Source organism: Lonchura striata, chromosome 3 (assembly GCF_046129695.1).
Source record: "Lonchura striata isolate bLonStr1 chromosome 3, bLonStr1.mat, whole genome shotgun sequence".
NCBI lineage: Eukaryota > Metazoa > Chordata > Aves > Passeriformes > Estrildidae > Lonchura > Lonchura striata.
In genome coordinates, this window is record NC_134605.1 from 72817405 (window position 1) to 72844160 (window position 26756).

Genomic DNA, 26756 nt, shown 5'->3' on the forward strand with positions numbered 1-26756 from the left:
CATGAGAAACATCTGCCTTTGTAAACAGTTCCCTCTTCTTTGTAGAAAAAAGAATCTGAAGAAAAGCCAAAGCAATTATTAGTAACATAAGCATTTAAATGCAAAAACATTATGAAATTCAGCTCTCCAAGGTGGAAGAATACATATGCTATACCACAGTGTTTTTATATTAAATTCCTTGCTTAAGTGTATGATGCTAGGTTCATACTAAGTGAATACTTAGAACTTAAATTTATCACTATTCTAGCTATCTTCTGAAAGAACATGCATAGAAGAGAACAGATCTCCATTTCATGAGCATCATGTTACTTTAAAAAATAAATTTAAGAAATCATGATGTCTAAGAGAAACCAAATTATCAATCACAACAAAAAGGACAGATTAAATAAAAAAAGTAGCAGAAATAGTAAATTCACTCCAATTAAATATTTATTTTGAGGTTTTTCAACATTTTCTTCAAGCCACCATGAAAATATAAATCTGATTTCTGCATCCCTAATCCATACTAAGGGGTGGTGGATTGATATCCATTAAAGTTCCTTGAATGATTGTTGCTTCATGCTCATTTAAGTACAAATTAATTTATATCTCAGCACATTGTTTATATTTATCAGATAGACATATAAATAGTTTATCTACCAATCAGGTATTCCCAAATTATTTCCATTTCTCCAAAGTAAAATCACTATCTTTTACAACAACCAAAAGATTGTTCATAAAGGCAACACTAATGTAACGGAAGATTTACTTCCAGTAAAAAGTCTATTATCTACTGAGTATTTTTCTTTGTGAAAACAGTTAATCTCTACTACCTTAAGTGCTACAAGAAATCAATTAATCTAACTGCCAAAGAGACAAATAAAACTGCTCAAAAATCTATTCTGAGTATTTAAAGTTGAATTTTTGGAGTAGGTATAATCTAAGACTAGATCTAAATATTGGCATGAGAAACACATTAAAGAGAGGATATAGAACAAAAATAATATATAGGTGTTAAAGGAGATAAATATTTTAGTGGGTTTACAATTTCAAGATAGAGAAACATCCCAAATAAAGCACTGAAAAATCAAAAATAACTTACACAGATTATACTCTATCAGGTTCTATGATTCAGTTCAGTTTCTCTAGTGAGAAATTCACAGTCAAAACAGAAAGTTATGCACCTGCTCTTTACAACTTATCCAGTTTACAGTTCTGTAAGCACCCAAAGGAAACACACCTGGTATGCCCAGGTACCAGAATTAAAACTACATATGGATAATGAATTAAAACTCTATGGACTACAATGGGGTACACATTGCACCTTTCGGAAAGTACTTTGCACTTTATAATTGTTTCCATTCAAATCTTTAAGTATGACCCACTATATACATATATAACACAATTTGATTGGACTTTAGAATTTAGAATACCTGTATATGTTTAGAAAGGAGGCTCCTCACAACAATTTTTAAGAAATTTATTTAGACTGGATATAGGGAAGAATTTCTTTACAATGAAGTCTTTTAGACACTGAAATTGTTGCCTAGGGGTGCTCTGGATACCCCATCACTGGAAGTGTTCAAGGGCAAGGTAGATGGTGCTTTGAGCAACCCACTCTAGTGAAAGATGTCTCTGCCTGTGGCAGGAGAGTTGGACTAAATGAACCTTGAAGGTCCCTGCCAATACAAACTATTTGACGATTCTATAGATTTATGTTTACTAAAGTCCTCTTATCTACCTATTATGTTACTCTAGACACAATCCATTTGTTATTATACATACTACTGAAAACTACAGAGTCTTAATCAGAGTTCTTCCTATATAGTAAACCAAGGCAAATCTGATTTTACAATAAAATATCAGTTAGTGATTCATGGGTAGGTTTTATAAAGAAACTGGGGCAGAAAGTTTAACATGCACAATAGACAGAGAATAGCTACTCCACTCACACTGGACAACATCTACTTTTCTGTATTATTTAATACATGGACATTATTTATGCCTTTTACTCCAAGCATCTTTTATGGACTGATAGAATGATTTTTTTTTTTTTTTTTTTTTCTTTTAGAATAGGGCTTTCTAAGAAAGGAGACATTTTGCTATTGTAGTTAAGAGAAAAATAGGAAAATTATTTTTCTGGTCAGAAATATCAGCAGAAGAGTAAGAAAGCTAGCACTACAAAGAAAAGAATACCTTAATCAGATTTTATTTTTCTTTTCTGAAAACAGTGTATTAGCTCACCTTATACCATAAACAGTAATAATTTTATGCAGTTTCAGAAGCAACATTAATGTGTTTATCCTTCTAAAAGCTCAATAATTAATCACAAAAAAAAAAAAAATTATGAATGCCCTTCTTGTAGAGTCACATCATAGAACTATCCAGGGAATATTAAATGTTTGGAGACATAAATGGATACCAGAAGATACTGAAACTTATACAGAAGACAAGGTGGGATTTACGGATGACCAAACTGAATAAAAAATTGCATGTATAATGCAATTATACAATAATCTTCCCAAGTCAGATTAAAACAGCATGAGCTTGATTAGGGAATGAAAATAAAGAACGTAGTAGTCAGGTTGGGGACAAGGGCTCTAGGAGGAAAGTCAATGGACTAGTAAATACGAAAGGATCTATTTTCAAATTTTATTTCACCACTAATACATTCCTCCAGTGAGCCATTGTCTGGTAGAGGGGCCTTAATTTTCTGTCAGAAAACGCCTATGCATCTAGCACATCTATTCATATTGTAATGTGCAATCACCTCTTCATAAGAAATTCCAAAGAAAATGTATGTTTTCGCAGCATGGTGCCTCCATTAGTACATTCAACTACAAGTGAACTCAAGACTTAATGCTGTTCCATTACTGGCTGTTGAAGGTCTCATATCTAATCTTGAACTACTTAATGGCTCACATCTACTCAGAAAAAAAATTCTCCCCTTGCTTGCCTTCCCACAGGGCACTACCTGAATGCACTAAATCACAAATAGATGTGGGTAAATAATATTATCTTGCTAGCTAGAGACCTCCAGGTCATATGAAGTTAATAGACTAGTGCTAGAATATATATGGGGTTTTTGCCTTTTGTTGTTTTTGTTTTTATTTGGTTTGTGTTTGTTGTGTGTTTGTTTGGTAAAAATAAAGAAACAACCAAAGCTTGGATTCTTGCTGTTGTCCAGACAATAAAAATATATATTGAAAGACTAGTATCACAATAAATTGACCCATGAAGATCCAATTTCCTAGCTTCTGCAAAACAGCCCCTGTCTACTCTGAAAATGCTAAGGAATTTCATAAACATTTTTAGTACTCTATGCAGTTAGGAACTTATCAACCCCAAAGTACTGGAGGTTTGTCTACTTTTCTGAGATACAGGACTGTTATACCTATTTTAAGAATTCAAACCTGCTTCCTCTCTGTTAAGAACTAAAGTGTTCAGGTTTACAGGATGCAACATGGTGATCATTTCATCAAGTCTCTGCAAAATATGCTCGGTTGATCAGAACAGGTAAGGAGTGACAGTCTTCACTAAATGTCATCAGGAAGAAAGTACTGTTGAGTGACTTAGTTCTTGTAGCAGTCAGACCTGTGTTTCACCCAGTCCCATTCCCGAGCTTGGCACTATCCTTTTCTTTGTGGCTGGCACAGATATATTTAAATTGCTAAATAAAATCAATCTTTATTTTTTAATTTGGCTGGATTGATTTGTATCTCTAACAATCTGGTTATTAACTTTGCTACCTGAACCCTAACCAAACAAATGAATTGTTAAGAAGTTCCTTCAGGGAGGTAAAATCTGCAAGATTTCACAACAATGAAAACACACTCTTGGATAGGTTGAGACAGTTCAGAAAACTGACATTCTGTGATCAGCCTTAAAAGCAGCAATGCTCTTGTGCTTTAGGCACAAAACAAGTAATGCTATTTACTTACAGATTATATTGTATTCTTACTGCATTTTTAGTTATTTTATCAAAATACATCACCACTTTGGTATGCATGTAATAACTGATTCAAGATAGGGCACCAAGGTAATATAGTCCATATTAAATAATATCTCCTTACAGCTGCAGGCAAGGCAGATTAGAACTGTAAACACAATTTCACATGTCAAAGAACAATAAAAAACACTGTGGAGGGATCTGTATGTGCAAAACTCACATACATCAGAGAGGAATAATTTTTTCTAAGTTCAGCCATTTAAAATGGCCAGTCAATTATCTATGCTCCCAATAGACTCCTCTTCAGCAATATAGTCTATGCAGTTGTCTTAGGATAAATTTCTCTATTCTTCCTGTACTGACTGAAAAGGTAATATAAGCAATTATTAGACATTTGAATTTTACATGGATTAAGTTAGGAGAGGCAAATTCCACAAATACTGTTTAGGCATGTTTTTCATTAGGAGGTATATATGTATAGTTCACTCTGAAGCACAGCAAAGGATATTAAACTTGCTCTCTGGGCAGTTTATCTGCAAACAGAAACAAATGAAGCCTATGACATGGCTGCCACCTTGAAAGAATATGTCTGAATATGCCAAGTCATTGCTGGAAAACTTAGCAGACCACTAGTCATTCCTGGAATGGTTCTACATGATTTGCCACCAAGCTTTCTGGAAGATTGCCAACTCAACACCTGCAAAAAGGAGACAGGCACATTGACCTATGTCTGTGCAGCACAGACAAGTTGAATTCATGATTCCTTATACTAAAACACAGCAAACCAGTCATGTTCTGACCCAAACCTGGAATTATTAGGTTTCTCATTGTTTCTTTCAATGGTGTGCTCATTATTTTAAATGCTTGGACCCTTTTCAATTCTCAGCTCCTTTAAAGTTTATTTGTTTGAGACATAATCATGTCCATGTGAACTGATAGCCATAATGATCACCAATTTTGACTTTCTTAAAAAGCTCACCAACATGTCTTATAAACATCTACCAAAAGCATGTTTTAGGGGCTTCTAGGAGAGATACAACTATCATTATATTGTTTCTTCTACTGAATGTGTTCACTGAGTATTTAGGTACAAGCATTATAGTATCTTGTATGATAGTATCTTGACTGATATAGTCTAACACATCCCCTGTGATATTGTGTAAACTTAAAAATTGTATTTGAGACCACACTATATTAGATGAGGTTTTCTTGGAATTAGAAAAAATTACATGTCCCTTAAGATTAAAATTAATAAAACCTGCAGGAAGCAATGCAGATACTTCCCTCAAAATAGGAGGAATTCTTCTAATTTCTAGAAAAAAATTAAGCACTGGTACTCTGGTTTACAAACTACATTGTATCTGTGTGATCAAGCTACAGCTCATCATGAATATGAGAATAGTTTTCAATTTCATTACTCTTAACTGCTTTTTTTATGAAGAGGCTCCCTCAGATCCAACAGTGCTCTTCAAAGATAATGGAGATTGACTTCTCAGAGGACAGCCACAGTTTTTGAGTATAAATAAAGATCATAAGGCAATTTGAGATGAAGAGACCACAGGACTTCCCTAGTCCGACATCTTTCACCTTTTACATTGTTTTCAGTGTATCTTCTAGGAATAGACACCTTATTCAGAGCTTTATCAGCTGCATGGATGGAGACTACAACCTCTGTGAGCAATCCTTTCCAATTCTTAACTTTTCCTACAGTGAAAACATTTTTCCTTAAATCCAGTCAAAATCTCTCTCAGTTTATGCCTTTGCTTTCATGCTTCTGCCATGCACTGATGGGAATAGCTTGTCTGTGTCTTCTTGATAATCTCCCCACAGATGTTAGAGAGATGCTGTTAGGTCCTTAAGAGGCCTTCCTTTCCCTAGACTTGCTCCCTCAACCTCTCCTCATTACACAAATGATCCAGCCCCTCAGTTCTGACAATCTTGCTTACTGTTAGTTTATATTCCCAGAAAAAGACATTCAATATTTTTCTCTAACAAATATGATACCTAGTGCTCAGATAGTAAAGAGTTTCTCCTGATGGTGCTTTATCTCCCACTGCTCTGATGGATTTTCTCCCTTGATCTTACTTGAAAATCAATACAAGTCCCTGACATTCAGATTCTTTATCCAACAGCATTGAATCAACTCAGTGTAGAACATATAACCATTTAACTCAGAAAAGATCTTTAACACCAACAAATCCAGCCATTAATGTAGTGCTGCCAAGTCCAGCTCTAAACTATGTCCCTTAACACCAGATTTACATTTTTAAATACCTCCACGTATGGTGACTCAACCACTTCCCTTGGAAGCCTGTTCCAGTGCTTGACAAATATTTTCTGACCAAATGTAAAAGGAACATATGCTGGTATACTCAAGATAAAGAAAACTCAACACATACACACACACTCACACATATATATATCACTGATTTTCTACCAATAGGTTTTTCCTGATTTTTTTAATGTCCAAACTAAACTTCAGTATGCATACACTTTGTTATGGCATCTCACACTTTGAAGTTGTATATTTCCAAGTGTATCCCATCTGATTTTTGTTGAGCTTTTATTTTCAGGAAGAAACCCTAAATTATAATCTGACTTTATCAAGTTTAGGGTAACTTCTATTATTAAATTATTCTATTTTTAACCTAACACAGATGATTTTGTTAAATGAACGCATGCACAACTTTATGTGGATGTAGAAAAAATGTTCTCACTTTTTCCTCTTTCTCCAGACAAACTGTATTCATAATTTACTTCTTTTTACATTACTTTAAAAATTGCCTTATAAATGGCAATAAAATTTTTTTCTAGCTAAATAAAGTATTTTTAATTAACCTGTGCTTTATTTTCAGCTTCACAAAGCTCCTGTAAATCTTCTAATTTTCCAATTTATAAATAAATTATATGAAAGTTTGCTTTACATGATACAGCTGCACTTGAGCCCTTATGACTTACTTTTCATCTAAAGAGAAGGTCTTTTAAGATCTTCACATTTAAATTGTTTCAAAACAATATTCTAACATTGCTGGTGTCTGTCTCTAAATGATTTTATTTAAGACACATATTTAGTAAATGAATAGGCCAAATGTGGAACAGTAAAGTCAAAAAAAAAAATCTAAGCATATTCATTGATAAAAAAACACAGCAACAACACTCTCTGATGCAAACTAAGATAAATTTCATTTTTTCATCTAGAATATTGCACCAAGACTAAACTCAGCAAATTAAGGTAGAGAACCCTACTTGTACAAACATTAAAAGAATAATATTCAATTTTAAAAAATAAGTTAGTGTTATTATTTTCCTAGTTAATTTCAAAACTGGCAAATCTAGACTAATCAAAATCATTAAGCACATCTTTGCTTTGGACAATGATATGACAAGCTAACTGTGCCAAAAAAAAAAAAAAAAAAAGCCTTTCTAATTGCTCCCAGATGTGGCTATAAATCTTTTACCCAAGACAGAAATGTCTCCCTCCATGAATACTGATTTTAGTTTTGCAATTTGTGATCATGCAACAAACCTTAGGCTGAAGACCTTACGTGAACAAGAATGGTCTTTGAACAGAAAGTGGTATGTCAGTGCTTAAGTTTCTGTATTAAACTAGATCTTGAAAACAAATTTACCCAACTTAATTTACCATGCAATTTAAGAAATAGTTCAAAGATGACATAATCAAAGTCAGTACTGGTTATAATCTTCATGAATGGGGAGCAGCCTAGCTGAACAGGACTTGGAGGTCCTTGTGGACAAGTAGCTGAAGATGAGCCAGCCACGAGATGTTGCAGTAGCAGAAGATCCTTGATCCTGAGCTCAATTTACAGGCTCATTACTAACTGAGATAGACATGTGATCACCCCTCTCTACTCAACATCTGTCAGGCTGCATCTGAAGCACTCTGCCCAGTTATGATCCCCATAATTCAAAATTTAAAAAATACTCAAGCACACTGGATAGAGTCCAAAGGATCACCACAATCAGAGGACTGGAAACCTGTGTTCTGAGGAAAGACTGAGGACACTGAAGGTCTTTTCTCTTTGGAGAAGGGAAGGCTTGAAGGGGCCTTATCGCAGTGCTTCAGTACTAAAGGGGCAGCTACAAAGAGGACAGGGACTCTTTCTTGGTAAAGACCCACATGAGGAAGACAATGGGTGGAAGATACACTGGAAGAGGCTTCATCTTGAGAAAGAATTTGTTTACAGCAAGAACAATCACAGGAACAACCTCCCCAGGGATATGATGAAGTTCTCACCACTGAAGATTTTCAAGACACAATTGGACAGATTGCATCTTAGCTCCCTTTCCCATAAAAAGTTAGACAAGATATTTCAAGGAGCCTTCAAACCTGGGCTGTTCTGTGACTCTACAAAATTCATCATCAGCTAAAAGAAGTCTATAGGTTTACAATTTTCTCAGCAAGTTTTGAATAGACCAGGAAATATCGTGGACATCACCTTCTAAATTAGTCTATCAACTTCATGTAATAACTAGGCAGCAGTCCTCCAGATACAAAGTTGATGTTGCCTGACTTCAATTCTAAAGGCACACTACTGCAAAACGCTCCACTCAGGAAGACCTAGTTCCTGCACTCATGCTAAGATGAATCCCACTGTGTGAAGGGCCCAAAGGATTATAACAGAAATAATGAGCACTCTAATAAAGAGTTTTTTGGTTTTTTAAATTATCATTTGAATTTTTACAAGTGAAAAAAAAAATGCTTATTTTCAGTAATCTTGAAGAGAAGAATACAGTTATTTTTCTTTGGATTCTACCCACAATCTTACTCAAACTTTGGAATTTCTTCAGAATAATCATCCTGAATTTTTAGCAAATAGAAGGTGAAGAAATCCAAAATAGTCTAAAGCTATCTAAAGTCTCATGCTGTTTCTTTTATGCAGACAACACTGAGAACAATCATGTTATCAGGAATCTATAATTTGAAAAATGGTGTTTTCTGAACTATGTCTGCTATCATGAAAACACTGAAAAAATTGTTGATCAGAAATACTTTGAAATTCTCTCTCATTCTTTCCTCAAAATACAAAAGTGAAGATGTGCAACAAAGTAACTTACATAAAACATTTTTTATGAGTGACCTTTGAAGTACTATTTAAACAAATTAGATACTTCACTTTAAGTGTCAAAGTAGTCCACTTGACTTCAGCAGAGCTACTTGACAAGCTTTACATTGCTTTTTCAGCAAAAAAACACAGTGAACAATTTGTTGAACTGAGGACTCAATCAACAGCTCAATAAACACATCCATTGTTACATATGACAAACAGATAAAATGAGATTTTGTTTTCATAAGCAATATATATAGAAGCCTCATGTACAGAATATATGTTACAAAATAATGCTTTCCCAGTAGCATTTCACAACAAGGCTTGAGCAAATTATACTACAAGATCAAAATAAGAAAATTCTGAAATTTTAGTATTTATTTCCAGGACATTACAGAAATTTTCATCATCTAATTTAGGTTACAGCATTATTAAAATATTATATATACACTCAGGCCTTAGGAAGTGGGAGTATTAAATCTAAAATCTCTGTTTCACATCATGACACTTAATTCTCTTTAGTGCATCCAGTACATGTTTCTCACCTACCTCTTAAGCTGAATGCGACTTGGGAGAGTAGAGGCCTCATGTTCACAGAGAAAAATATATAAATTAATTCATGTTAATTTTGTTTCCATCCTGACATAAAAGTATTCTCATGGAGATTTGGGTGGTTGCTTGAATTTTCTTAGGCACTGTTTAACAGCTCTGTATGTATGCTTGTGGCAGTGTATTCCCTCTAGACCCCTTAAGTGGAAAGTATATTTGCTTCTACAATTCTACTTAAGGCTTGACTATGTCAAGTATGTAGCATAATTTGAAATATTAAGAGATGAAACATTCACCAAAGGTGGGCAGACATGAATTTGGACTTTTAGGAGACCTTTGATCTTCTGAAGGGTCAAAAGCGTGGAGGCCAAGCAAAATATCTTGTAAATCTCTAAAGCTCGAAAATGGAATCTAGGATGTTCTGGACAGGAAATAAAGTTATCCCTTAGGAAACTTAGTTTAAGAAATAACTACATATCTGGTCTTTATAATAAAGTCCCCATGAAGTCAATATGTACTATATGAACCCCCTTAAAAGCCGAAAGTGTGCTGTGACTTGAGAAAAGCAAAAATTAGTGGAAGTAATAGCTCTTATCAGAGATAAATCTATAAATATCTGAAAATTGGGGAAAAAAATAAAAAGGCAAAAAATTTAAGCAGATACACTTACAGGTCTTCAGCAGAGAATGTGGTATCCCCAGAAGCTTGTTTATATCTACCAGCTATGTCAACTAGTCCAGTAATTAACAAGCACTAACAAGAAAGAGCATATCCTTGGTTTTAATATATCAGAAGCATATAACGAATGAAGACTGTTCCAGCCTACCAAACACATCCAAAACAACCACCTGAATATTCAGAGACAAATATTTACATATGATTTTCACTCTTTCCCGCTCCGTTGCAGTATGTAGTGTTTAATATTCCACTTTAACATTAAATAAAAATTTAAAAGTGGTAGCTCTTCATCTGCTTATCCTGTCTGAGCCTGGAATGCATGTAGCAAACTAAAGGTTAGCCAAATGATCCATATGCTGATTTCCAAAGGACAAGGATTTTACCCAGAACATACTTCTAAGCGTCACTATTAAGTGCAGTACATTGCCAGTCCTAACAGGCAGTGTGGTTGTGAAGGTGATAAGCACACAGTGAAGGCCAAATTGATGGCCCATTTCTCCACAAATTATATTATTTACATTGCTGCTTAACATAGCATGCCTACTCTGTCACCATTCCACATCCTACAATGGTAGCCATAATGATTCTTAGAGTTATTCATTTCTGCAGATAAATCCACTGATTATCAGTTCTAGTTATGCTGCCCCTCAAGGCAAGTTCTAAAAATAACAGCAAAGAAAGAGAATGAAATAAATCTTTTCTTTGGTTCACCTTTCTTGAAAATTTAAAATAAACATAGTATATACATAAACCATTAAAAATAATTTCATAATGCATATACTAAGAAAAATATCTTCATAGCATCATGGAACTGCTTAGGTTGGAAAAGACCTTTAATATCATCCAATCATTAATCCAGCACTGCCAATTCCACCACTAAACCATGTCCATAAGTGCCACATTTACAAGACTTTTAAATGCCTCTATCCATGGGATAGTGTCTCCACCATTTCTCTAAGCAGGTTTTTCCGTTGCTTGACCACCCTTTCTTGGTAGAAATTTTTCCTCATATGCAATCTAAACCTTCCCTGGGATGACTTGAAGCCATTTCCTCTTGTTCTGTTGCTTGTTACTTGGCAGAAGAGACCAACACCTACCTGCCTACAACCTCCTTTCAGGCAGTTGTAGAGAGCAATAAAAGTCTCCCCTGAGCCTCTTTCCCTCCAGGCTAACCAACTCCAGCTCCCTCATATACTCCTCATAAAACTTGTGCTCCAGACCCTTCACCAGCTTCATTCCCCTTCTTTAGAAACATAATCTTTGACAGATTACAGTTTCTTAATTTCAGTCCTCAGACTAAATTTCATGCACTGCAGACATGTGAATATTTCCTGAGAAAAGGCACTCAAATTCCTATCTCAAAAAATAACCTATGCTTCAGCTACACTTCTACAATGTGCAGGAGATCCTGCAGGTTGCACAAGCTCTTCCATTTCCCTACTTGCTGTTATACTGAGTTCCCTCTATTGCTTCATAAAGACGTAGCAGCAGGCAGATTGCTAACATGAAAGCGTGATATAAACCAATGGTAATATATTTATATATGTATACATGCATCCTCAAGCCACATCTGGAAGAATTCAATGAAATCTTCCATTGAAGAGAAACTGCAATTTCTGCTAAATACTATACAGCACTTGGACATAGCTTTCCTTTGGGATAGGATCATAAGTTTGTGATCTAGCCTGTCTCTTAAAATTCTAAAAGTTACTGTATACAGTACTCACATATTTAATAATGCAATTAATTCCCAAAATAGCTGACAAATCATTTCTAAAACATCTTACAGCATGAAATCCTGTATAGTCCCTAAACTCACAAAATTAACTGTGCCTAGGGGAGATTTTTAGCTTGTAAAGCAGTAATGAGTAATTGTTTAGTATTTCCTTTGAAGTACACATTTGCTGCTACACTGTTACTAAACACATCTCATCAGCAAATCCAGAAAATTCTTTTAGCTAAAGGGATAATTATAAAGCTGTCTACATAAGAAGATATCCTCTTTGAAGCTCTAAATCAGAATCCAAGACTGTATTTCTGTAGCAAGTATTTATTTTTCTTTTTCTTGATCTTTTTACCCCCAGGAACCTTAACAGCACCTACTTATCAAATTCTCCTGTCCAGTCACAGTGCCTAATAGCAGTTACTAAATTATTATTTAAGTAGCTATTCCAAATATAGCTGTTATTTCCATATTGCCATGTGCATATAAGAGATTGAAGTTCCACAAATATCCTTTTACAATTAGGAAAACTAAATTACTAATTTGTATCAAGCTATTCAACAGTTTGTACTGTCACTGAATATACTGACATCTAGGATAAATAAAGTCAGACAAGCTCCAGAAAAAAATATCAACTGAATTACACCACAGTTTCTTTTCTTCCTTTATGAGGTATGAAAAAAAAAAAAAAATTGGAGACCACAGATCAGAAACTATGAAATTAATGTAAAGAAAAATTAGGTTAAAATATATATTGAACTAAATACAAATAATAATAATAATAATGCTATTAGAGTGTATTTCCAGTTTTGGAAATCAGTTTCCCTAATTTCTTGAGTCAGTAATTAAAAGCATCATTTTAATTCTATTTGGTTAAATTCTAATACCTACACTTAGCGCAACTTCACTTTTTTTTAAAGTCATGCTTTTTCTTGGCTTGTGCTGTTTACCTAAACCTTGATTAAAATGGATTAGCAACAGCTAGATTAAAATTACTGGGATGTGAGGAGGTGGGGTTCATTTTGTTTTGGATGTTTGGCTTGGGTTTTTGTTTGGGGTTTTTTGGGTTTTGTTTGTTTTTGTTGTTTGCTTGTTTTTAAGTAGAGCAAAATATCTGGGAAATTTACACTTAGCTTTCAGAGCAGTATATCAGTGCCCTCAATATTATTTATGTCCAATTAATGAGAGTTATTTATTTCTTTCATGAAAAACATTGTTAAACTTTGGCTATGTCACGATAGAAGACCTGAATCCCTTTTTGTAAATTTTAGATTTTTATGCTTCAGACAATTCTTTCAACTTCAGTTGTCCTGGTTTTAGTGCCATTACTTTCTTAATCTTTCCAAACTTTAAAATGCTAAAAAAAAAGGTACCCTTTTCAACATTAGTAGCTTAACCAAGTTAGTTTAACCAAAAATAAGGCAGAGAAACCTGTTGATTAAGAAGTTCTTTCACCTGATTACAGGTGGCCATTTAACATGGTCTTTGTGCATTGGGCCAATTCCTCACAAGGTTTTAGGGTTTTTAAACACTTTGATTTGTTGCAATTAAAAATACATAATTATTGTCCATCTATCCTCACTGTTTAACCCTTTATTTTTTAGCAATTCTTTGGCTTGACCTTCGATATAACAAAACTTCGAGAATATTAAACTAACATACCCCCAAAGCTAAGAAAGAGAACATTCAGATAAATTAGATTTTACAAAACAGTCATAAGGTTTATACATAGAGTGGTTGCTTACTGGAAGCTTTCTTGCAATTAGGGGGGAAAAAGAATAAACAAAGAATATATTATATAAATGCATCCCCCCAGCCTTTAGGTGTGCAAATATAGAGAGCTAATTAGGGAAAAATATCTACACATTTACAAATACAACATTATTCACTCTTTCATTTCCATTCTCAAATACCAAAGGAATTATAACTTCAGGATTTTTACTGTATCCCTTAAAATGGCTAGTTTCAAAATTAATTTCCTAGGCAGCTCTGTGAGTAAATGCATTTGTACATTCCTTCAATTAAGGAAAATTTATGGAGTTATTAGAATCTCTCATCATCTTTGCATCTTCTTTGCAGTTACACCCTTAAAGAAAACACCATTGAATGTACTTTCCTTATGTGAAGAAGTCTATACACCAGCTTTAAAAATTCAAAACTTTATGAATAAAATTTCTTCACGCTTTTTTTGAAGCAATTGAAAATCCCATACACAGAAGTGAACCATAAATCTGTTCTGCATATGCAAAAATTGTCAACAGTATTTAATATCTTAAATTTCAGGTTTCATTTTTTCAACTATCATTTTCATTTACTGAGAAACTAAGAAAAAAAAAAGTCAAAAATAATTAAGAGTTAAAAGAGGACATGCTCAACTAAATAATGCTCCATTCTGCCAGGCAATACACAAAATGTATCAGCTGCAAACTGATTTTTCTGGGGTAAACACCTAAACATGGACCTTGGCTCTCACATTCATGAAGTACCACAGTGCTTCTCTACACCTTCCATATATTGCTACTAAAATGGGCATTAAAAAATATAATTAATAGTCAGAATAGAAAAAATACACTCTTTTCTATATAAGAAGAAAGCAGAGAGCTGAACTGGATGATAGGCAAGAGAAATTAGTAAAGAAAACTTAATGTTAATTAAGGAGCAGGGCTTGTTAGGTCATCTTAATTATGCATGCTAAATTTTGACTTGAGGCAAAGGCAACTGTGAAGATTAATAGTTGAAGAGTAAAAGAATTCTGAAAACATAACACTTTATGCTCTGTTTTACTTGGTGTGAATCATGGCTGTCATATATAAATGTGGAAATGTATTTATGCTCAGGGTTTTGTGGGTTTTTATTTATGTGTAATATTTGTACAGACTATATCAAAGTGAAGTTTCTTTAAAATAGTATGTTACCCCTCTGTTTTCCAGAATATTTTTCTACTTATATAGTACAGATGCCAGTATTCCTAGAGTTTAATAAAAACATTGTCACAATAATTAAGTAACATTTTTCCATTTTACAGGAAAGTTCAACATTCATTTTTTACTCCAGGTTAAAATAAGGATGAAGCCCTGAAAATCTAAACTTTTAAGGAAAAAAAACAGCTGATGTTACACTAATTAAATATATTTATTTAATTATGGTATGTTTTGGGATTTTATTGACTTTTAAGTTCATTTTTCCAGAAGAAATCATAATCTGGTTGGAAAACAGTGTGGTTTTATTAATGCCAAGTTCTGTTCAAGTGGTTGCTAAGTACCAATCATTTTCAAATTTCAAAATCCAGCATAAAGTTGGCAGAAAATAAGAGTAATGAATATATCAGATATCAGAGAATTGGTTAAAGAGCTTCAGTGTAGTTAGAAGTTGTTTAAAATCAGGGTAACACAAGGTTCAAATGCTAACAACTCACCCTGTCTTCAATCTAACTTTCTAAAAGTGCTTTTTGAACTGCTAACAAGTAAGAATATGTGGTGAGAAACACGGAAATGAGCAAATGAATCGATGTTTGCTCATTTCATTTTGGTGGAGTAGCCACTCTGGATTTTACTCGGAAATATGTAAGACGTAAAATTTTAAAAATCTCACTTACATGTATTGCTGAATTAAGTCAGGAAGTGCAGGATTAAGTGAGAATTAATTTAAAAGTTTTCCTAGTCTGAAAATAAAACAACTAGATTTTGATTTAAAATGGAGACAAATGCCATTTTTTGTTTCCTTTGGCTTTTTCCACCTAACTAACAAGAAGAAGCAAGACAATGATAAATAGATACTGAAATGTTAGATACAGTTAATTCCACTAGCAAGAAAGATAAGGTATTGCAACAGTTTGATCTTTGACTCCTCTTTTCTTCTGCTGTTTTCTAAAGGTATGGTTTACTACCTCTGGCAAAATTGTTACTGTATAAATTCCTGTAATTTTATTACAAGAAATAACAGCCTGGCACGTCCCAGTTTTATGGGAGGTTTATTTTTATAGGCACTATATTTTCTTTATTCCTGGTTAATAAGAGTATGATGATACAAAAACAATGGTCAAAGTAAATAAAAGACTGATGAGAATACTTAAAAATGATATTACAAATTTAAGAAATAAATATAACTATATAATTATCTTAGTAATCTACACCATGTACACACATGCACATCTGCACAAGTGTGTGACAGATAAAAGAATAACATATACTTCCATAGCAACACAATTATTATTTCTACATTATGAGGACAAGTATAATTTTTATTGTCCACAGATATTAAGAAATATGAAAGAACCATCAAATTCACAAATTAGGTCTATGAGTATGTGAATGATGATAGAAAATTGTCTTTAATCAGAATAGACCAGTGAGACTTACACAGGACTTCTATGTGTCATATTAAAAGTATATTCACATTTTTCATTACTAAAAATTAGTTTAGACTAAAAGAAATAATTTTCTATAAACATTTACACAAGCACAACTTTTATTTCAAGAAGACTGTGCAAAGTGTGAATAGTCTGAAAAAATACAGCAGGCAATTTTCAAAATTTCTACAGATTTTCTGGAGCCAAGGAAAAAACAAAGCAAATTGTACTGTGGTTACTCTCCTAAATCATAGAATGCACTTATTTTGTTTGATGTACTGATTAGTAAATATTTATTACTAGAATTATTGAATATGGTATCATTGATTAAATAGTTTCTTTTTTTCCAAAGTCCATAAAAAGAAATCCTGAGAAATCCTCAGGTGTGCTAAACCATCACGTTTTTCAGAGCTGTACTGAGGAACAGCTTAGAAACAAAGGAAAAACTATCATAATTGAACTCAATAGAATTCAGGAAATTTTGTACCAACTTTTATTCCACTAGGATACTAAAAGGTAAAATAATTATGAGGAAAATTATGTACTAGTAAGAGAGATATACAAGCCTACAGAAAAGACCTTGAAACAACAATTAATACCGGGAATTCTATGAATCATAAATAAGGAAAAGCAATGTCAGAATTACATTGATAGTTCTAACTGTCATCAGGGCAAAGGTGAAAAAATACAGGGTAGAAGCACCTTACACAAACACCACGAGAAATTAAAATCTTTGCCATTCATACTGGCCTGCTTTTACATCACCAGAAAAGAGTTAGTCTTCACTGAGGTCTCTAAATGCTTTACACAAACTTCAGATTTTTATTTGGAACAAGTTTTAGGTGTTTTAAACTGGATTAAATGGCATTTATCTGTGTGATTCAAGCTAAATGCATTTCTATTAAGCAGTCTTCTTGCTAATTTTTTTGTGATTAAGCTGCAGCCATTATCAACCAGTGAAAATAAAACATATTTGCAGTCCAGTCCAGCCCAGATCCGTTAGAGTATTCCATAGCATCAATATGTGTGAAGGGCCTTTGATTTCTAAGCCCATTTTTGACTTTAAATATAGATGAACAACAGTGACATAAAAGTCAAATTTTACATATTTAACTGATTTTACAACTTCCCTGATAATAACTCAATAAAATGGCTTATTTTATTCTGAGAAGAGAAAGAACATTGTGCAATGACATCATGATTTGACTTTCCTTCACACCGTCCAAAAGGACACACTGTGGATGCATTTTCTGTATCTACGGGCCTGATCCAAAAAACTCTGTAATCTCATAATGCTTGCCAAGATTATTAGCCCTATAAATATAATTTAAATATTATCTGCATCTCTCAGGTATTTAAAACCCAGGTAATCAAAGCACATTTAAATGCTTAATCAACAAAAATAATGACCATAAAATATTCATCAAATTCTGTGTGAAAACTTGGAGCATAGAGGGGTCTAAAGGGTTCAGAAGAGAAGCCACTATGTTTCTCATGCACTTATTTTATACTTTTCTATCCTGAGGCAAAGTAATGATGTAAAGTATTATTCTTACAGAGTCATATAATAGCAATTATAGAGTTCTGCTTTACATCAGAAGGTTTTCTGAGAAAAACACTTTCTTTACAGCACCACAGGAGATGAAAAACATGCAACTGACCCACAGAACTCTATTTCAATATTTATTATTCCATTCTATCACTACTGATTTTGGTAAATATCCAAAGGTCTGTGATCAGTTGCATCTTTGATCAGTACATGAAATATACAATGACAATGAATGAGAAGAAGTGATGCAAGTTTTGAATTCAAAAAGGTAAAAAAAAAAAGAATTGAAAGTATTAATGCAAACAAAGAAGCATGAAACAATGACTTACAGTAATAAGTAGTAGCTATATTTAAACCAGACACAGGCTTCAAACAGTTTTCAGATTTTGGGGCATTCATTTGCTTGTTTGAAATTATTTAGAGAAATTAACAATAAAACTTTTTAACTACCATGTGATGCAATCTGTAAAGTGCAGGGCAAGGAAATTAATAAACAAATTAAATTTAAAATGTTTCAAATTATAATGTTCAAGACATTATATACAGTAAATACATTTTAAAATTATTTTTCCATAAAAAGGGTAATTTTCTAGAAAAATATTAACTTGTTAAAATATTTATTGTAATTTAGTACCTAATATTTATAAGATCATTAAATCTTAGCAGTAGAAAAAAAAATGTTGATTGTTGTGTTATATAAATAACACAATCAAAGCACCAGGTATATTTCCAAAATACTTGTCTTAAATAAATAGAATTTTCTACTTTAAAATGGAAGAAGAAAAGCCTAAAAAAATCAAACAAAAAAACACCTAACAACAACAACAACAAATCCAAAAAAAAAACCAAACAAAAAAAATTAAAGCAAAACAAAACCTAAATTGTTAAGGGGTCAAAGTGGAAAATCTTTCAACAGATTTAAAGACTAAAGTAGTCCTCATGTAGGATGTCTTTTAAAATAGATCCCTTCCTGAAAGGGATGAAATTAAAGTTTGTTTGCAGAAATATGGTTGTGATTTTTATGAAATTAAATAAGGCCAAAGACTAGTGGCAATGGAAGGAAAAAAAATTAAAATAAACAACCAGATTAATTAATTTCAGATGAATCCGAAAGCAGAGAAAGCAGAACATATAGTAATGAGGTCCTGTTCATAATCTTAATAAAATATTTAAAAGCAAGATTTATGCAAATATTAGCAAACACACATTACAAATGAATTAATTTTAAATTAATAAGACTCAAAATGTAGAGAAAGAGACAATTTTCATTAGCTTGATTTTTGTCCCATGGAAAATTTTTCACCAGCAAATTAGGAAATTAGGGGAATTTGACATTTAGAATATGGAATTATTATTTGAAAAAAAAATACAGTACATGTAATTTTTAAAAAAAGTTGATAATGTATTCAATCCACAAAATATTAACAGAAACATCACAGTTACTCTCTCACTCATGTTTAAAATAGTATTTGGTTACATACCTCTAAACACTTTTATTAGCAAAAAGTTAATTTTTTTTTAGCTTCACAAGCATATAAAAAAGGAATCAAATACTGGCATTCATACCGTCATAAATCCATCCAGCAAACCTGAATCAGGCTTCGGTGGTGCTTGCAAGCGCTCCATAGACCACTTCTCAATGATGGATGACACCTGGGTGTTTTCAGTGTTTAGAATTCTGAATCCAGTCATATTAACACCACTGTACCGATAGGGTTCCACATCCAAGGCAAAGAGGTCCTGAAAAAACCACCATTGTATAAATTCAGTAATACACTGCAATTGCTATTTCAATTGTTGGACCATCTCCCCAGATGAGAGCATGGTCATTTTTCAGTGCTATTTATGCCAGGAAATGTGCTCTGCTTGTCTGGGGGCCTGTGAGCAAGCAACTTGGCTGCTATTATGGTGGGAGTAATCTGATTCTCAGAGGAAGACCAGACTTTCAGGAAATTTTAGTCCAATAACAGAAAGGTATCTGCTACTAGACAGGCTAAAATAAGCTTGAATAGTATTTTCATTGTCTAGATATAAATATTAATTGCTAGTTCTTGAACTTACCAGAAGCCAAACAAATATCAAAAAATAAACTGGACAAGAGTTTCCTTGAGCTTTCACTCTCAGTGAAACATAAAAATGTTAATCTAAGAAGGATAAATTGGTGGAGGGTAGTAGGCAGGGAGTGGGGGTGGTGGTGAGCAGGGACAATGAGAAATGTACATGTCTTTAAATTTAATCAAAAGCATTTTTTCACTGTAATCAACATGCTTCCGAATATGGACAGTTCTTCGATTAGGAATTCGTCTTTGCAAGAAAAACTTTTGCTAATTTATATGTTTTCCGTATATCTGTATGTGTGTGTGTACAGTTAGCCCTCAAATATACACAGGGTGAAATATAATTCATAAAAAGTAAGAAAATTCAAATTTTTTTGAATTCAAAATTCAAAAGCTTAAGAAACTAAATTCAAGGTTATCCTAGTGCTTTGGTCAAATCCTAAGAAGCAATGTAGAAACAGTACTAGACTTCGGGAAACTCAGATCTAAAATCAAGTTTTCACTGGGAAGGAAAAAAGATGTAATCAGGGTTATACATAATCTATTATTTCCCTATAACATAAGTTTAATTTATTGAACATAGAAATTTTCCCCATAATTCATAGATATTCATAGATATTCATTTATCTAATTTTTTATTTAATTTTTGTTGCCAGGTAACTTTTAGGTGTAACATTTGCCTGAATCCATTTACTATCTGAAGCTGAAGAAGATTAAATATTGTACTACAGAAAACCCAAATATAACACCCATTGTTAACATCACAAAGCCCATAAAAATATCAACCAGTTATCAATCACTACCTATTTTTAATTCTGTAGCTAGTAATATGATTTACTTCCCCATTCACGATATCTAAGATATGCAGGTTTCAAAATTCATTTTAAATAACCTCACAGCCTCTTTACAAATAAATAAAACATTTTATTGCAAAGGAAATGTTGGACATAACTAGAACTATGTTATATCTTTCTCTTTTAAAAATTCTCTCAGTTTTTATTATGCAAGAAGTCAGAACCTTGAATGAATTTTTTTTAATCCAAACACATTCATGTTTACACTAGAATGTAATAAATATACACAATATTTGTATGCATTTATTACAGGCCAGTGTATTAATGAGCCAATGAATTACATCCTGAATCAATCAAGACAAGATTACACAGAAGACTGTGATAAACACTGTGACTGGAAAATTTATTTGACAGGACTTTCACCATGTCAAGAAGCAATTAATATATAAAACCAACTAAATTCTGATGCTGGTTCCAGAACTACACTGCAAAATCAAAATTACTGATATGTTTGTGCACAGTAAATTATCTCTTGATAATTCCAGGTCAATATAATACTCTTGTCTCCACAGAAAATATAATGTTTTAATAAGTAAATAAGAATGACAGAAAATTTTGACTTTTAAACAGGGCTTTAAGAATGAAAATTCAATGCCAAAGGACAGCATACTACTCAAAGAAATAATTTTCATCAACTTTTAAACTGTTTCTTAGTTAGGCTGTTGTGAGCAGGAAAAAGGTCTTGACATACATGTTTGTTTTGTAAGAGCATTGACATTTTAAATGTTATTTTATTTCAAATGATAGGTCCAAGAATGATCAAATTCATTCTAAGTTATATTTACAGTGGACACCAAAGAATATTGAATAATTCATGTGCCTAAAAACCTCATATGAATTGTTAAATAAAATACAGCTCAGATTCACACCAAATTATTCATGAATCATATGACAGAGAAGAACTACCTTGTAAAATGTTGAATTAAAAATATGGAATATATGAGTAAACTTTAAAATGTCTTAATCTTCACATACAAACAGCTAAAAGACAAAGAGGACAAAATGCACAAAATAAACAGTGAATTATGAATTATACATTTAAGCCTTCTTGATAGTTAAAAGCTGCAGTGCTACAGTCAGATGTAGCAGATTTTCTCAGGTCTATCAGTTTTCAGGGCACACTGCTGAACAATAATTAAACCATCCTGATGAGTTTTCACTGAAGGTAAGAAAACTCAGGAAAGAAAATATCTTGCACTCACACCCCATTCCAAAGACCTTGTCCACTTTGTTAAGTAATATAATTAGAAAAGTAACGTCTTTGTTGGATGTCATCACTATGTTTTCACAAGCTACTTACCAGTGTGGTAAAGATATAGTGGTAGTATTCTGTCATCATCCCCATAGCTAAAGCCTTTAAAAAAATAAACAAAAGATTAATGTTTCTGGGGCCACATAATACAGTTTTATCACACTCACATAGCAAATGAAACACTGCAAAAGAACACTACTAAGATGAGACTATAGGGTTGGAATTATGCTAAAATTAGGTCAAGCAAGTCATTTCTTAGCAGTTAGAGAAGATTACTGACTATTAAAAGAATTTATGAACCAGATCTTCTGATAGAAAGAATATTATTAGACTGTTTAGTGCAGTAAATGTGAAAGAGGCTTGTATTTTTACATACTAATGGATACATTAAGTTACAACACATAATTTGAGTCGACAATATTTTCATTCATTATTGAACTCTTCCTTTAAAATGAATTACCTAATAGGAATTTTTTTTCTATTCTGATGAACAATACTATGCATTTGAAAGGAGGACCCAAGCTTACATTATACATGTGCACATTTTTCCAAGTATGGAAAAAAATTCTCTCGTGTCAAATTTTGAACAGCAAGAGAGATACTACTTAAATAAAAATGAACAAATATTCATAGAATAATTTTATAAATTCGGGTATCTCTCAAGTACCTTCATCACTTTTGCTATCTATCTAATACAAAGTAGTTTTTGATAAACTGTGTGTTTTAAGAGTTCAAGCTTTCCTCTCAACTGCATAAAAAAAAATTGTAGACAAAAACTACTTGTCTTCATGTTTATTCATTAAGGGCATTTTCTCCAGAAAAGCATTTATCTTCATGCTCTGCACAAAATTTGTCTTAGTATTTTCTTACTTTCCAGGCACTATCAAATGAATCCTTTGCCAAGTTGTTACCAGATGGGCTCCTTAAAGACACTTAAGGCCACAATTATACTACTGTGACAATACCAGAATTTCTATTAGAAAGAATTGTCACCACTCTGAAGGCTGTAGGAGCCTTTTTACTTGTGACATTGTCCATAAAATGATGAAATTAATAGTTTTTATTATCTTTTTGAAAGAAAAAAATCTAAAACTAATCCAAATATCAGTTGTAAATCAGATTTTATAATATTTTAAATTTTATTTTGAAAAAACACTATTTTTCCAAAGAATGCCTATACTTCTGTACTTAAAATTCCACAACAGTACTTAGAACTAGAGTATAGTGTTTCAGTAGCAATTAAATTCTAAACACAGGAAAACCACGTTCCCATAAGAAATATTGCATCTTTGTTGGGAACTCTACAGCTATAAACATTCTTAGTTTTTATAAGAACTTTTTTTTTAATAAAACCAAAGTATATTCCCCTATATGTGTAATACATTTGCAGTCATCTATATCATAACTTCTTCTAATCAAGTCCTTCATACTCCGAAAGATCCCTACACAACATCCTACGCACGTTCCTTATTCTCCTATGTGATGATGCTGTCTCTTTTCCAGGTGTTCCTGCTATCACCTTCTCACTTGTCTAAAGATCTCACTCCTTTTTCCTCTTCAAACATTGCAATGTCTCTGTTCTCATTATTACAGTACTTCCCTAATCTTTTAAATTATGTATGGTTTCCCTGGTTGCCTGGTGACATAGATAGCAATGAGATTAGCCTTAATTTAAGTATGGTTGTTCGATTGATGGGATTTTTTTTCCTTACGTGTTTTTTTGGCCAGCAAAATGTAGTTGCTGTTTCACTAGTTCTCAAAGTACTCTACTTTCTTTATTTTCAACTTGTGTTCCACCAGCTTCACTGTTAGTCTTTGAAGTCATCCTCTCAAACTGAAACTCCTCATCATGTCTCCCAAGATTCATCCTCCATTATCCCAAGATTCATACCTCCATTACCAGGGGAAAAAACTGATCCGTCAGTAATTCAGAAATGGATATATAAAGATTTTTTTCAATAATCACTTATAGACACTATATTTGGAAAATTAACATTAAATAATTAATAAATTAACATTAAATAATTAATTAAATATATTCTCAATACCCCTTATGTCAATTTCAACATCAATTGCTCACATTCAGCTTCAAAACTACAAATTTTTGGCATATTTAAAGCATTGCAGTATAGGACCTGAATGGAAAACTAAAAGTCTACAGAATCTGTATGAAGATCTAAACACTCATGACAAAATTTCTTCTGTATCTTCCCTCTGTAATCTTTAGGATGAGAGTGTGCTTTGATGAAGCAGTTCACTATTTGATTTAAAGAGGTTTAATGCTCACTCTTGAGTCCTGGGAAATTATTAAAGATACAATAGTTTTAATTTTGTTCCCATTTCCCTCTATTCATACATTTCTCACAGTGCTGCATAGTGTGAAATAAAAATGATTTTTTTACCTAAAAACTTCTAGGTTCTGTATAAGTAATGTATCTCAATGGAGATATTGTTAGCATTTCAGCTTAATATTGCCTGTATGTCCCATTTGCATTGTTTGGATTTTAAATATTTAAAATAATTAAATGTACATTCAATGATTTGATATAAACAAATAGATTTGATATAAACAACTAGAATAACTAGGCTGGCTTATGTTTAGAAAAAAACACCAGAAGATATTTAAAATTACTAGGGACTAATAAAAGTTTTTCCAATCAAGGAACAATAAAGAAAATAAATTATATTATACATGTAGGCTTACTAGCAATTTTAATTATACCCACAATAATACCTGTAAGTACCTCTTAATGAGACACATATTTCCAACTCTCAAATACATTTTGTTTTCAATTTAGACCTTACAGTTTTCTAGCAAACATAATATAAACTTGAATTAAAGTCACTAAAAGCTATGCATTAGAAGTGTAGAATACTGCTTCAGCTTAGGTATTCCTCCTATTCTCTGTATTGGAAGTCATAGATTAATTAAAAAACTATGGGGAAGATTGAGTCAGTTAAATATCTGGAATTTTGCTGTATCTCACCTACTCATCTCACCTGCACACATTTTCACAGCATCAACCCAAATGTACTTGTGTGGTTTGCAGTTCCATTATTGGAGCAGAGAGAATGTGGCTCTAAGATATCAATTCTGTCCTCTCAATGGAAGACATTAATGTGGTCTATCAGTAACATACTGTTCAGATATCACTATCTGACTAGGAATACACATCCTAAAGGCCTCAAATAAAAATAAATATGTAAATAAATAAACACATACATACATAAAGACTTGATGAATCAAATAACATTAAGCAAGCATTTAAAACCATGTTTTAAGCACCAATTCTCTAAAGAACTGTTTTTTCATACTTGAAAGACTAATATGCCTTCATGTTCCTCCTGAATGTAAATTATTTAAACTCTTTCATTATAAAAGCATAATTAAAGCACCTACCTTTTGTGTCACCAATAAAATTGCCTCTGAAATCCTTGGTTGATTTTCAGTAAGGCCTCAGTAAAACTGACATACAATTTTCCTGCTTGTTAAATACCATTAGGTCTGGATAATACTTTTATTTATTAGGGATGAAGAAGATTAAGACATCTAAAGCAGAATGAGGATTACCTGTTTCAAGATGCCTGCTGCCATTTCATGGCTGCAGTCAAAGATTACATGGAATTCTTTGCCTCTTTTCATCTCCTTTAGTAATGGCTTTGCATCTTTTGTGTCAGCCGGTAACTGACGGATTTTTAGTCTTAGGTTGTATCGTGATGGAGCCTTGATGAGCTCTTGTAATCGAATGAGACCTTAAAGAAAACAGGAGTAGGGAAAATTATCAAAACAAGAATCTGAACTGCAAGCAGGAGAACTATAAGCATTCAGAGTTTCCAGATTTTTTTCCTTTCTCATTTGGTTGGAACATATACACAAAAATGTTATTTAAAAGAAAAAATAAGAAGTATTTGTACTCCCAACACTTTAGTACAAATCTCTTTTCCCTTAATATTAATGGAGAGCAAGGAACCTCATTTAGGATTACCTTAAGACAGACAAATCTTCCTCTAGTGCTATCATGCAACTGTGACATTCCTCTTCGAACAACATTTTACTCTAATTCACTTAAAGACATATCCCAGACTAATAGGTTTTAATCAGACTAGACAGTCTCCCAAATAATACATCAAGTTTACATACAAAGTTGTGAATCATTTCAGCACTGTAGAACACTCTCACTTTAATCTGTTCTCATATTTCTATACTGAATCACTTTTCAAGAACAACAAGAAACAGAAGTAGCTTTACACTACTCTGCCAGTTTTGGAATTAAAACCACTCCAGAACAAAACTTGCTATGTTTTTGGAAGTGACTTTGAAATTAATTTGATTGTATGAAACATTACAGTGATTCATGATGTTCAAGTTTCTGTGCAAGTATTGAGTATTTTTAATATATCAAATGTTAAAGGGAAGACTGACTGTTCTTTCTTGACTGCAAACTGTTCTTTCAAAGCATTCTTTAGTAAAAAAGGCAGAGTCCCTAATATGCATGTTTTAAGCATATTTTCAGGTGTTACACCAATCACCTTTGTCACACTCTTGGGGGTGGGATGGACAATTAAGCTGTCAAGAAACTTTGAAATGGGATAGAATGAAAGGGAAAAGGGATGTAGTTTTTTTCTGCAGCAAGTATAGATTACAATATTTTGGTAAAAAAAATGCAAGAAAATATGAATCGCCAGGTCCCCTGATCCCCATTCCCTGCACTAATACAATACAGCTTTGGTCTTTTTCTTTAGGTCCAAGAT

General features: G+C 32.7%; 1 protein-coding gene across 5 annotated transcripts in view; it reads right to left on the bottom strand.

Annotated features, from left to right (window-relative positions):
* The window catches only part of GRIK2 (glutamate ionotropic receptor kainate type subunit 2), a 347561-nt gene that overhangs the window by 183232 nt on the left and 137573 nt on the right, over window positions 1-26756 (bottom strand). For all 5 annotated transcript variants that reach the window (XM_021533827.3, XM_077782281.1, XM_021533828.3 and 2 more), the window contains 3 exons: window positions 25576-25757; window positions 22053-22106; window positions 19408-19581 (listed from right to left, as the gene is read on the bottom strand). In XM_021533827.3, the coding sequence (XP_021389502.1) occupies window positions 19408-19581; window positions 22053-22106; window positions 25576-25757 (410 nt within the window). The remainder of the gene's footprint in view (window positions 1-19407; window positions 19582-22052; window positions 22107-25575; window positions 25758-26756) is intronic.